Source organism: Malus domestica, chromosome 07, assembly GCF_042453785.1.
Source record: "Malus domestica chromosome 07, GDT2T_hap1".
NCBI classification, from domain to species: Eukaryota; Viridiplantae; Streptophyta; class Magnoliopsida; order Rosales; family Rosaceae; genus Malus; species Malus domestica.
In genome coordinates, this window is record NC_091667.1 from 32,121,678 (window position 1) to 32,136,633 (window position 14,956).

Here is a 14,956-nt window from a genome sequence, read left to right on the forward strand (position 1 = left end):
TATCTAATCATCGAATCTTTTGAATTGAAAAAGATAAATAACAAATTGTAGTTTCACAACGCATAAAGATCAAATACATCACCTGGCGAACTGCCGACGGAAGCAACCGTGACGTCAGTGTGTATATAGACGCCCGGTCCCATTAACCCCACCCAATGTGGCTGCTTGTTACTTTGCAATTTCCATTCGTATTGCACAGAAAGAAAGAAAGAAAAAGAAAGGCAGAAAGTTCACAGAAACCTTAGAAAGTTATTTTTTTTCTAAAAGACAATCATTAAGAAAATAGAAAAAGATATTTTTAATTTTTTAGGTCAGAAAAAAAAATATTTACCTATTTATTTGGGTAATTTTGGTTGACAAATTTTTACTTTAATCACTTTATCACGTAATGTAATTTTTACTGTGTTATGAGAGTGTGCGACATACTTGTATCTTTTACTTTTAGGGTTTTTTTATAAAAAATAAATACACATAATTTGATTAAAATTAATCACACGTAATTGTGTTATGAGTGTACCAAAAAGACTGCTACAACAGTTTCCAGCCCCGACTTCTATACATATACCCCTTCATACCTCCACATCTTCCGAAATTTGTGAATCAACTTCTCAATTCCACACACACACACACACTCTCTCTCTCTTCTTTTTTGTTAGCCTAGTCATCCAAATTAAGGACAAAGCTAACAAGCAAAGATGGAAGAACAACCTCAGCACTACACAAGCTGCTGCTCATTGACGGTGAACAATATTAGCAGTCCATGTATGATGCCGTGCTTAACGCAACAATGGGGAGATTTACCCTTCCAAGTCGACAATTCCGAGGACATGATCGTCTACAACTCCGTTCATGATGCTCTTAGCCTCGGATGGTCTCCCGACCACACTTTACCCTTCCAAGTCGACGATTGGGATGACATGATCGACTACAACTCCCTTCACGACGCTCTTAGCCCCGGATGGTCTCCCGACCACTCCTGGGAATGTGTCAAACCCGAACAGACGTATGATCTTGATCATCTTTTTGGTCAAAGTCATGATCAGCTGCCACCTGATGTTTCCACTCAATCTCAACCCCACGATTTTAATGTTCCCATTAATGGAAACGAACCCTCACCAACCCTAGTCCTCCCACCTGATACTGATATTCCTCCGTTGGATCATGACGATCGTGATCAAAATCAAGTACAAGTAGGAGATGCAGTAGCTGAACAAGATGGAGTGAATGTGAATATCCCGAAATTACAAAAGTCGGGGGTGGCGAGAGGGAAGCATTTTCGAGGCGTGAGGCAGAGGCCGTGGGGAAAATTCGCGGCGGAGATACGAGACCCGGCCAAGAATGGGGCCAGAGTGTGGCTTGGTACCTACGAGACTTCGGAGGAAGCTGCTTTGGCTTACGACCGTGCCGCCTTTCGCATTCGTGGCTCCAAGGCTTTGCTCAATTTCCCTCACCGGATTGGGTTGAATGAGCCTCCGCCTGTTCGAGTCACCGGCAAACGAAAAGAGCCAGAGCAAGAGGCCGCCGCCAGCAGTAGTACTTCTTCTTCTTCTTCAGCAACGCCAACGGCGGCCACCAAGAGGACCAAATTAGACAAGTCAGTCTCCTCGTCGGCTGATCATGATCATCAAGCAAATGTGCGTCATAAAAGGCAAAAGAACAATACCTCGTATCTGCTACCACTTGGCGAGCAACTATTGGTTAGCTGATCACCATCTATGACCTTAAAATAATGTACTATGGGTGGTTAATGTGGACCTGCAATTGTTATTACAAAATGATCGATTGATCGGTAATTGCAACTGCAAACCACCAACAAATGAGTTTGTTTATTCAGTTAATTTGTTTAGTGCGAATGTGTGGGTTTGGTCATTGAAATTGTAATGCAATGGCTAATGTAGAACAAATGACTGAAACAGTCGAAGAACAATTGAGCAGACGTAAAATTAGTAACAACGCACAAACATTGTGAGTAGGCATGTGAAACATAAAAATAATAGTTGATGAGGAGTCTTTAATATTTTTGTGTTCATTTCTGAATCCAATTATTACTCTCACCAAGAAATGATGGCAATAACGAAAATGACGAGCCCACATTTTAAAAAATGGCTGTTAGTTACCCAACAAATAAATTGGCAAATATTAATGTACTCATAGATTCCCAGCATGCAATAGAAAAGTGCAGAGCCACAACTGATTAATGAAATCATAGAAATAGGGCTTTTTAAAAAAAAAAGATCAAGTCGTGATTTTGTCACGGCAATGTTTATTGATCACAATACCCTCAATCTTTTGTGGGGACAGGCATTCGGGATTTGTTGTCCTCATTTTTTCTCCCAAAGATCCAAATCGGCCGTCTAGGTTGGTAGAATATATTTCTACACACACATTTACGTTATCTTTTTTTTATTTTTTATAATTATTTTGTAATTAAAATATTCTTTTAGTGGCTTCTACTATTTGATTAAAGTCATGATAGAGGACCAAATTCTTTAAAAAAACAAAGCAAGATATCATTTGAACTTCTGGATTATTAACTCAGTTGAAAATAACTATTTGAAATTCTTTTTTTTTTTGGTAAATTAACCTCTTGAGCTATTTAAAATTTGTCAATTAACCCTTTACCGTCATATTCGATGACATTTCTTCCACTTTGACGTCAAATATTGGCACATGATTCACTCTTGAGAGTAATGTCGTGTCAATTAGGGCTGGTTCGGTATGGGATACCGAACCACTACTATCCCGAACCGAAATTTTTCGGAACAGGAATTTTAAGACCGATCACAAACCAAATTTTCGGAAATCCCAAATTTCGGGAATCCCGAAATATTTTTTTACTTTCATGACAAATCGAGATTAAATTTTGATGTAATCTAAATAAAAAGGAAAAGAGTTCTAAATTTATGTTCACCTAGAAGTTAAACTCAAATCCTTTAACTAAAAGTTAGCTTTATAAGTCACACACACAAACCCCTGTATAATAATATATCTCATCATATATAGAGAGCGAGAGGGAGAGAGAGCAAACCCTAAAACCACCAAAGTAGAATTCCAAAGACTTGAGTGTGTTATTTTGGCACCGATCAAAGATACATTGCTTCACAGCTAAGGCAAAGCACATCAAAATGTGGAGCTACAAAACCCTTGGATTAAATCGGTGTACAGTGAGGGATGAGAAAGAAGGCTCCACATAGAGAGAGAGAGAGAGAGAGAGAGAGAGAGAGAGAGAGAGAGAGAGAGAGAGAGAGAGAGAGAGAGAGAGAGAGAGAGAGAGAGAGGTGAGTCACATGTGTGATATGGGTGTGGCCGGATTCGAAGACGGTAAATAAGGAGGAGAGAGGTTGAGATAAATCGGCGAGGAGGGTGAGGTTGAGAGAGAAAGAGAGAGAGTATGTGACTGAGACTGAGTGAGGGTGTGGTGAGGTCGAGAGAGAGACTGAGTCTGAGGGTTTTATTTGGATTGAACGGTTGAGATTCTCAACCAAATCGGACGGTTGTTACAATTCCAAATATATATTTAAAATTAAATAATATATATATTTTTTTCCAGTTTGGTTCAGTATTGGGTACCGAAATTTTTGGGATTTTTTCGGTTTGGTATTTTCAGTATTTTTTTTTCCACCCCTAGTGTCAATATTTAAACGGCAAAGTGGATAATTGATTGATTTACTAAAAAAATAGTTTAAGAGATCAATTTCAACTGGATTAATAGTTCAAGAAGTCAAACTACCGTTTATCCTAACAAAAAATATAAGATATTTTAGTTAATGTCCCGATAAAAAAATAATTATCTTAAGATCACACGTGGGTGTACATTTAGTAGTCAAAGAAACAAGAAAAAACTATCGATTTACGCACAGTTTGCTTCTTAATCGAACCTCATGCTACAAGATGGGAATACCTTTTCGAACAGGGCGCTTTTTTTTTTTTTTTTCGAAACACGGCTCATTTAAAGTTAGGAGTTTGTGGAGACGGGTATTTATTGTAGGAGCAGAAAGTAATCATGTCTATGTACCTTAGTGTGAGTTTGATTTCCACTAATTTTTTTTCCCTAATAATCAACTATTTAACATACTAACATTATCGTTTGTAAAAAAAATTTAGGAGTAACTAAAATAGTTAAGATTTTTTACTTTATATGTTTGAATTTCCTCTTCTCATTATTACTTATATCATAGAAGAAAGAAAGAATTTAAAATTACCTTTTGACTCTTTGATTTTGAACTCAAAATTAACTTGAGGTTTAAACAAGGTTCTAAAAGATGTCATACGCTAGTCGAGCAGCAGGCAAGGGTCTAGTGCCTAGGCGGCTAGGTGAGGCCTAGGCGGATGCCTATGCGGACTAGACGGATTTAAGTAAATTTATTATTTATTGTATAAATAAGTGTCGTTTTATATTGGAAAAAATATATAATTGTATAAGGATACATAAATTGCAAACTAAAATGACATATAGATTATAAACTATTAGAACATATTGAAAGCATGAGGAGCAAACATATAATGAGTGTTTATCTAAGTATTCAACAAGTCTCTTACATTTAATCAAAAAACAAAATAAGAGTTATCGATTTTTTGTCTAAGTGAGAGTCTCAGCCTAAGTGGGTATATGTGTGTTAGGCGGGCTAGGCGAACGCCTAAGCTGGTCTAGGTGTACTTTCTTAATTTTCAAACGCCTAGAGACTAATTAGGGCGGTGGCTAGCCACTTAGAGCCTAGGTGGGATTTTAAAAATAATGAATTTAAACGGTGGTTGTGTCTACAACGTATAAATCATCGAGGGTAGCGATTTTTACATTCTCATTCTTCTCTACGTACATTTCTTGTTTTTGTCTTGAATTTTTATTTATTTATGTAAATAAAAAGTTAAACAAATTAGAGGATGAGGGTTTTAGGATATAGGAAGGAGTGCATCAAGAAAAGTCCACATGTTCCATTCAACAACTCACCCTTTATCAAAACCCAAAAGTTTGACCAACAGTTCTAAATGGAAAGGAATCTCATCACAGAAAGCGCAGTGCATACATACAGGTAGGTACGCGAAGTAACTGATCAGATTAACCTTAATTATGCAAAGTTTAACTAGTATGCAAGTTAATTATTTGTTTTTTATGTATGTTTTCTCTTGAGCGTTCGAAAAAATCCTGTTCGGATGAATGTACCTTTACATATCTTATCATATACAAAGACAGGGACATCTCCAAGATACATTAGCCCTACCCATCAATAGTTTCCCGATCATCAAAAATGTCCTAAAAGACTAAAGTCAATATAACTTTCTATGTATTCGTTGTTTTTTAACTTGACGCCTATCAGTTTGCTGGGTTTTCTCAACTTTCAATATTCACCAACCCACAATGTTGTGGATTCTTTGCCAACGTATGTTTAAAAGATGACCGTCTAATTTTTTTTAGGTTTTTAGCCTAAATGATTTTTGAGATTGTCATAACTCTTTACTTTTGTCACTGAGAGTTAAAATCGATAGAAGTAGTCTTTGAGATTGTCCACTGTTAATCATTTTGGTCATTCAATGAAAATTTTCCGTTAAATTGAAGAAACCATCGGTTCAAGGGGAGAGGTTGATTTGACAAAAATACTCTCAATTTAACGGAGATTTCTCACATAATGATCAAAATAATTGATGGTGGACAATCACAAGAACCACTGCTATTGATTTTAAGTCTTATAAACCAAAGTGAAGAATTATACCAATCTTATAAACCGTTATGGATAAAAAGCCAATATTTTTATAATACTGACCTAATATGTAAAAACGACCTAGTAGTATGTACCACACTACCGTAGCTAGGTTATGTACGCTCAAACCACAAGTTCGGAATACTACTTGTTAATTATAATAATATTTGTTTTGCTCGACAATATGAATAGTTAATTAAACAGTTTTCAAATCGAATAAAATTTTCTAAAAATGATAATAAATAAATGAACAATACCAATTATAATGTTTATATGATAAAATGATATCACGTTAGAAAGAGATTTAACATTATTTACGCATTTCATAAAGGTGTAGATGATTAGGCTATTTCTGAAAGAGACGGGGCATGTTGAAAATGTGCAACAAAAATGAAAAATAATAAGGTAAAGAAAAGACCACTTTTCCGTCTTCATGCTTTAGGTCAAATGTGCATCGAATATAGCTTACACTTTGGAAGTTAAGATCGGTATAGCCTCTGTACATATTTGAGTTGACTGTTGAATTTCTAAAACTGAATTCCCTGCTCACCCTTGATTTTTCCTGCTATCAGTTTTAGCTGATATTAATGACCCAAAAAGTTTTAACTGATATTAATTATACTAACGTAGGATGAGTTTTGGTACAACGAAATAGTTGCTCTTTTGTAACTAAAGATTACAAGTTTGAATCATGAAAACAACTTCTTTGTAGAGAAAAAATAAAGTTGCGTATAATAAACATTTCTCACAACTCGTACAAAGTGAAATTTGTTTTGTTAATTTAAAGTCGCCTTTTTTATTAATTATACTAACTATTTTAATCTCCACTACATTCCCCCTGAACGGCCAAGTCAAATATTTACACGAGCAGAGCATATATATATAGTAAATTAAAACCATTGTACGAAAAATCAAAGATTTATGCATGCTGGGTAGAGTAATATTTTAAATTTTATGGAAAAGTACAAATATTTCAGCTACAATAAGATATAGTGGTGTGCTATCCACACATCCTATTTTATTTCTCACACACCTCTTAATAATTTATGTCCATTAATTTTCTTCAATTCATCCGATTTGAAGATTGAAAATTAAAAATATGTGTAAGAAATAAAATGAGATGTGTGAATATCACACCCCTAAGATATATAAACTTTCATCACCGAGATCAATGATTGCGTTCATAAATAAAAACCCAGGTTTATTTTATACGGGGTCAATGTTCAACCCTGTCGCTCGTCGCGAATGAAGAAAATAAGAGTTATAATAACTTGATGTCGGTCTAAAGTTTGACGCGAATGTTTACTGTAGAAGTAAAGCAGCCCAATGCTTGAGTCAACAGTTAAATAACAGATGAACCCCACGACTAAAATATCCAACCAATAATGTAATGGCTTTGTTCACATAGTCCAGCAATTCGTCTAGTGATTTTGAATGTGCCAGAAATACAATTTGGTACATTAAATACGATAATACAACGATTAAAAAATTAAAAGATTTTTTTTAAATTAATTGAATTATTATATTTAATGTACTGAAATGTATTTTTAGCATACTAAAAAATTTCTCTCATGCATATAGCTAGCTAGCCTATGTCTATCTCAAAAAGTGTACATGTATCAGTACTTCTACCAATAAGAAAGACATGTACAAATTCTCTTGTAGTTCGATCAGTCCCATCAGTGAATGTACGATTGCTTGAGAAATATACCCTCATGTCTCTATATTTCTTCGTACTTTTGTAGTTACGCCGTTATTATTTGACCGACAGAGTGGGTGTGGGTGTTGGAGGAGAGCGAATTATGCAATTGAATAGGATCTTAAATTTGAAGGGTCCTTAAAATTTTGGTCATTTAACATTTTTATGTAATAATGTTTTATATTTAAAAATTTATTTTTGTTAGCACTTTAAAATATCATTGTGTACTCTTTATAAGTGTAATTTTTTTTTTCTTTCTAAATATTTTTTTTCTATCAAACTATAAATTAGATGTTAGATTAGTCATCGACTGAGTTTGAACCAACACCGTCATGCAAATGTTCAACAACTTTCTACCATTGTGGTAAATGACCACTTGCCTAAATATAAAAATTTAGAGTACAATAAAATATTTTGAGTGCCAATTATAACACCCCAAAAATGATTTTTTTTTCTGTTCAATTTTATTATATTATAATGTTATATTCAAGTGAAACTTTATAGTTAAAGCTTTTGAATTTTTTTTTTCTTGTTTGATTATTAAATATTGAACTAATTTTGATTATTTAGTAAAAGTTATATTTGTAACTCTTTTTATTTATATAAACTTGCAATCATTGAGTGCTAAAAATTGTTTTAATCTAAGTTATTGATTTCTAGCATCAATACATTGTTCTACTTTTTTCAAAACTATCTTAAGAATGGATTTTTTTTTATAATTTTCGCACAGAGCCCTCGAAATTTTAAACATGAACCTGTTGATCGATGTGTTCATCATTGTTTAACTGAAATCATTTAAACAATGAAATATGTAAAATCCTCATTCCAACCAATTTTTTCAAAAATCATAAAATAGAAGTAAACACAGGCAGAAGCCAAAAGAAAATACTTGAACTAAGCTTAATTTGCCTGTGAAAATTGTCTTTCATGCTAAAAGCATAAAAATTATTTTCTACCTTGTTTCATAAGGTCGATTTCAGGCTAGATATTTCTTTTCAATTTTTCTGGTGAAACACGGGGTCCCAAAAGTCCCCACAAGAATTAGATATTTCTACACTTTTATAATTTAATCCCAACGACCCTGATCGTCATCACCGCCTTCTTCTTTTTTATTCGTACATTTCACCGGCTAAAAGTTAATTAAAATAGCTGCAACTGTTTTCAGACCTGTCAAACCGGCCTACCCTAGCTATGCCGTCCATTGATCATGTTCTCATGCATTTACATGTGACTCGAAGGAAAGTTATGCATGTCGATCGGACGCCATCATATATGTACCGACCGGAAAGGGATCCTCTTCGAATCCCTTTCACCAAATTCATCAAATCTCTAAATCTGAACATTTGAAATTTAATTCAACGATTAAAGTTATTATAATTTTTTTTTTAAATTCCGATTTGTAATCGTTGAATCAAATTTTAAATGTTCGAATTGATGGATCCTGTTCGACCGATGTCTTTCTGTAGCATATGCCGACCCTCATGCAAACCTTAGGCCATCTCCAACCGATGGCTGGCCAGAGGGCTCGTTTTAGCCCTCTGGCCCTCCAAGATTCTCCAAGATATTAATATTTTAATGAACAGTACATGGCCATATTTGCCTCCGTCTCCAACCGAGGGCCAGAGGGCCAGAGGGCTCGTTTTAGCCCTGTCAAAAAAAACCGTCTCCAACCGAGGGCCAAAGGGCCATAGAGCCAAACATAATTTATTATTTAAAAACTACAACTTAATTTTATTTAAAAATCATGTTGGTTAGTGTTGTATAATTTTTATGTCGGTTAATGTTATTTAATGTTGTTTCATATTGTTTAATGTTGTTTCATGTTACTTAATTTAATTTAATGTTGTATAATGGCTTAGGAAGTTATAGGAAAAAATTAGAATTTAAAAAAAATATGAAACAAATTTTGTGAAATAGAAGTTATAGGAAAAAATGGAATTTAAAAAAAAAATATGAAACAAATTTTGTAAAATAGAAGTTATATGAAAAAAATATGAACCAAATTTTGTAAAATATAAGTTATAGGAAAAAAATAGAATTAAAAAAAATTGAAACAAATTTTGTAAAATAGAAGTTATAGGAAGTTATAGAAAAAAAAAGAAAAAAAAAGGTTTAAATTCATAAAAAAAAAAAAAAAGGATTTACAACGGCTAGTGGCGCTAGCCGTTGGAAGTTTGAATTCAAAATGTTATTTCTGTCGGTTATAATCGACAGAAATAAGAAACATTAAAAAAAAAAATAGCCAGCCAACCAGCCCTCCAACCCTCCAGCCCTCTCCGATCCCGTGGGGCCCTCCCAGATTCCTGAGCCCTCTGGCCTAGCCCTCGGTTGGAGACGGTTTTAGGGCTATTTTCGGCCCTCTGGCCCTCTGGACCCTTCGGTTGGAGATGGCCTTAGTTATTGTGCCTGTAATATATAGCTAGCTACCTTCCCATAAAATTTAAAATTGGGGACCGATATTTTTAGTGAGAAGTGACCAACTTTTTCTAGCCTAGTAAATTTGCATACAACTTTCTGAGGTCCACGTACTTTAAATAATAAATCGATCGATGCACAACCCACCCCAGCTGCATGCTGTTCACTTAAGATTGTCAAGGTACGAGTTAGGCATGCAGCTCACCCGGCAGTCGGCTAATAAATAAAGCAACCATTTTTCCAAAATTATATAGAGGTTGACTTCTCATTACAAATTTAGAAATTTGCACATCACAGTGTTCCCGTCGACAGCCAAATTGCTATTTGGTTGGTTTGTCTCAAATAACTCAATTACTTCACTTTCACTCTTTAGAACAAATCATACACGCAATATCATTATATATCGTAAAAAAGGAATAGAAGAAAAATCTCTCAGCACAAATGATTGAATGAGACTTGGTCGTAAAGGTCTGGTTTAGTATGATATTAGCACAACTTAATTTTGTTTAAGCTTTCTCCACAAAAATAAAGTATGTAGGCTAGCTAGGTTTTAATTTGAATTTTTTTACTAGAAATGTATGGTATGAAGAAATTGAGGTTCCTTCATAAAACTAATTGGTAATATAGGAACGTCTTATAAGCCCTTGCAAAGTTTCTCTTTTCACCAATATGAGACTCTTTTGCCGTCACATTCTCTCACGCCGCCTCACGTGTGGTAAATTTTCAAGTCAAACACGTGGACAACACAAATTCAGTGACATAGAGCACGTGTGGCCGTTAGGCTTCATATGTTGGTCAACTTGCTCTAATACTATGAAGAAATTGAGGTTCCTCCATAAAACCAATTAGTAATATGGGGAATATCTCAACCTCTCATAAGCTCTTGCAAGGTTTCCGTAACATCCCACATCAACCAAATGAGAGAGGATGATGTGCTTTATATGTACATGCCCACCTCCATATAACACGAGGCCTTTTGGGAACTCACTGACTTCTGGTTTCATTGGAACTCTGAAGTTAAGCGAGTTCGGGCGAGAGCAATCCTAGGATGGGTGACCCACTAGGAAGTTCTCGTATGAGTTCCCAGAAACAAAACTGTGAGGGAGTGGTCGGGGCCCAAAGCGGACAATATCGTGCTACGGAGGAGCCTGTCTGAGATGTGACAGAATGGTATCAGAGCCACTATGCCGTTCGGTGCGAGTGTGCTGATGAGGACATCAGGCCCCTAAGGGGAGTGGATTGTAACATCCCACATCGATCAACGGAAAGAGAGTGATGTGCCTTATATGTACATACCCACCTCTATATAGCACGAGGCTTTTTGGGAACTCACTGGCTTCAGGTTTCATTGGAACTTCTAAGTTAAGCAAGTTCGGGCGAGAGCAATCCTAGGATGGATGACTCACTAGGAAGTTCTCGTCTAAGTTCTAAAAAATAAAACCGTGAGGGCGTGGTCAGGGCCCAAAGCAGATAATATCGTGCTACGGCGAAGCCGGTCTGGGATGTGACAGTTTCTCTTTTCATTAATATGAGATTATTTTACCTTCACATCTCACGTTCTCACATGGTATTCATTAAAATTGAAATAATACTTATAGAAGAGAATAGAGTGCAATAAAATGGGTCTCGACTAAATTTTAATGGGAATTCAAATATGGTAGAAAGGAAAAAGAATGTCTGCGCCAAACAAATCAATTAGACTATCCTGAAATAATATATCAACAATCAAATCAGGAGATACTTCGCACCAAATCAATTGCTTTTCACAAATAGGCTGAAAGCGTGCAAGTCTGTATGCGACTCCTTGATCTTCAGTTTCAAATGTCGGGGTTTTCATTTGAATTTAAGAGTTTATCACGTTAAGTATTCTTCTTAATTTGGATGTATAAACGCAGTGGACATCATCTAGCCACTTGATATTCTTGCACTTAATTAATTTCGTCCATTGGTTTACTTTCATGAATAAGGTACGGCTATCTCTATCCCTTTAATTCAACCCTATTCGAAAGAGTTTGATGACATATTTACGTCCGATTATATTTATACCTTGACTTTAACTAATGAAAACAACTAATTAATGTGTAGTTTGACTAATGAAAAAACAGGGAAATTGGCAAGTTTGTCACCATGTTCTTAAGCAAAGATCCAAATTATAGATAGTAGTCTGTGTGTCGGCTCCATGATTGTCACCGAAATAATGTACACATACAATAATATTTAAACATGAATCGTGTCATAATCAATAATTTAATATAAGCGATATCGGTCCAGCTAGGCCACAGCAGCATAGGAAGCAAAATTCCAAAAGCATGCGGTTGGTTCTCATGTTCTCTCTTTTTCGAAGGTTACCCAAATGCCACGTCCATCATTTAGGGTTAGTTTGAAGTTGCTGTATTTTTTATTTTTAAACTGATTATACTGTATTGTGAAAATAATCAGTTGTAAAAAAAAAGTTGGTAACTGTTTGATAAATTATAATGTGAAAAGTGCTTTTAGCAAAAAAAATAAAAAGATGAGTAGTATTGTCAATATGAAAGTTTTATTAAAGGTTACTGTTTACCCGCCTCTTATGAAAAAAGTGTGTTTTTTAGAAGCATGGTTAGAGTTGTTTTTGTTTTCTGCTATTTTAGACATATGATTTTAGAAAAATAACTTCTTTTTGTCAAACACAATTTTAACTCAACTTTTTTAAAAAGCTGTTTTAAAAAAAAAATTTGAGTAACCCCAAACCAGCTCTCTTAGTTGACAGTTTGAGTACAGTACTATCAAACTGTGGGATCGATGGATATGTGATTAATGTTTATATTGTTGCATGCAAGTTGATGAAACTAAAGCGACTTTTGCAAGTGGAAAGCTGCGATATTTTATACAAAGAACTCGCATGCAGTTGTACAAATTCATCTTGCGTAATTACAAATCATTGCTCAAAGTTTGATTATTATTAACTTAGAGGCGCCAGAGTCAAGGCTCAAGCCCCACGGGGTTTTGAATTCGAGCATTCAAGGTCAGACAAGTATAAAAGTTGTTTTCAATTATTGTATACATTAGGATTGCTATTGATCGTAGAGAAAGGGTTAAGGATCCATTGGTAGTGGTTTGATTCTTTTCTGTTTTGGCTTTTGTTTTCCTTTTCTTTAAATTGAGTTCTAATTAAACATACAAGGACTAGGGAACATAAGAGATAAGAGAGACAGATGGAATCAATGGATTAGAGAGAATTTTTTATGACACTCAGAACACAAAGTTATGTAGTGTATCGTTTTACGCAGAGTAAGTTTTGAGATTTTTTAAGCCTTAGACGACATTAAAAAAATGGCCTACTATAACTTCACTTTTGAATATTTATTTTTAATAATTTTGCGTATAGATGATGTGTTTTTATTCTCCAATTGAGTTTTTAAGTATTTTTGTATTAAACTTATAGTTATAGGGTGTTTTTTATAATTTACTAACGTTCTACCAATTGGCAACATCAGGCCTCTTAGAACAATATTTTGAGTTTTTTTGTTTTTATATATAAACAATGCATGAATACCAAATTACAATTATATTTACAAGAACGAAATAATGTGTACAAAAACACAATCACCAAAGCCAACACGGTACTCAAGTTTTATAGCAGTTACGAGTCTAGCTACAATGATATGTACTACTCGTCAAACGAGTTTATGCAAGATTCAACAGTTACAAAAAATTATTAAATTCTTATATACAAGATTTAACAATTAATTTTTTTGGTATTTAGTATGTACTATGAAAAAAGTTTAGTCATTTTCTTATAAAATAAATAATAAAAAAGAAGTTTACACGGTCAGTCTTTGTTTGGGTCTTTGTTAATTAGAACTTAGAAGGCAGATCTATATTCCCTAATTTTTTTTATATCTTTGTCAAACTATGAAAGGATCCCAAAGATAAACTAATCAGATACGAATTGATACATGGAATTTTTTTTTTTCTTGAAGAAAATACGATAATTTGTTGAATTTAATATGAGAAGCAGTCACCACTCAGTGCTATGGTCTGATGGTATTCTTCTTCGCTTATAAGTGAGAGGTCTTAGGTTCGAATCTCGTGAATGGTGAATTTGATACCAAATTAGGCTACCCATTGTGTAGCTTAGCCAAACTCCTTCTCCTCTCTAATGTAAAAATATCGATGCACTTAAAAAAAAATATGAGAAGCAGTCCAAATAATGGTCCTGTAATTCACTAGTTGGATCAATGCCATTGTCGTTGATGTCATTGTCCACATTGAAATTTAATTAGACAGTGAAGTTCTAACGACATTTGTGGGACGACTGCTCTCGTCACTGCGCACGCTTGTCGTAGATGAAACTTATTCTTCCCACAGCTAGCAAATCTCACGCATCTGTATGAAATACAAGCCACATCCAACTAAGCAAAAAAATATTCGAAATCTACTGTCTTCTTCCATGAGGTTTCTTTATGATTTAATCCCTCATGACTTAAGGGCTACTTATGCACTAAATAATAAAAAAAATCGAAATCTGCTATCTTTCATAAGGTTTCTTTATGTCAAGGATATCTTCATTTTTTTTTTTTTTTTAGAAAATCTCGACTGTACGAGGGAATTTTATTGATATCGAAAAAAGGGTACACCTAATCAGGGGGACATAAACATAATCCTTAAATACATATGTTTAGAAGTTAGAACTGTATATTATAACTTATATTTTAATCTGTCATGACTTAAGGGCTATCTATGCTAAAAATAATCCAAATCGATAACGTGAAAAAAAAGAGTTCATTATTTAAAACTAAAACGAAAGTGATGTGTGGCCAAGAAATTACTGCTTTAGAACAATGTTTTGCATGAAAAATCCTTAAGAGAACACTTATGGTCTTTTTGGTAGACTCGGCAATTTCTGACACGACACGAAAATAACGGGTTTTGGGTCAACATGATAACTTATCGAGTCATTATCGGGTGACTCGTTAACGGGTATACACGCGGGTAACACGTGGGTAACCCGTTTCGACCCGTTAAGAAAAAATTTATTTTGATAATTTTAAAGTTTAATTACTAAAAGATTTATTATAAAATACAATAGCCATATTAATATATACAATATATTCTATATTAAATATATAGTTTTGTATTATTATTCTATATAAGTTAAAAAAAA

At 34.3% G+C, this 14,956-nt stretch overlaps 1 protein-coding gene across 1 annotated transcript; it reads left to right on the forward strand.

The window, feature by feature from the left end:
• Positions 1-333: 333 nt before the first annotated feature.
• Positions 334-2,017, forward strand: LOC103439587 (ethylene-responsive transcription factor 2-like). Its single transcript, XM_008378147.4, has one exon. It carries the CDS (start codon positions 696-698, stop codon positions 1,704-1,706), a length of 1,011 nt encoding a protein of 336 aa, XP_008376369.1. The 5' UTR covers positions 334-695; the 3' UTR covers positions 1,707-2,017.
• The last annotated feature ends 12,939 nt before the right edge of the window (positions 2,018-14,956 follow it).

Coding starts and splice junctions, on each gene's coding strand:
- LOC103439587 (XM_008378147.4), top strand. CDS start 696: ATGGAAGAACAACCTCAGCACTACACAAGCTGCTGCTCATTGACGGTG.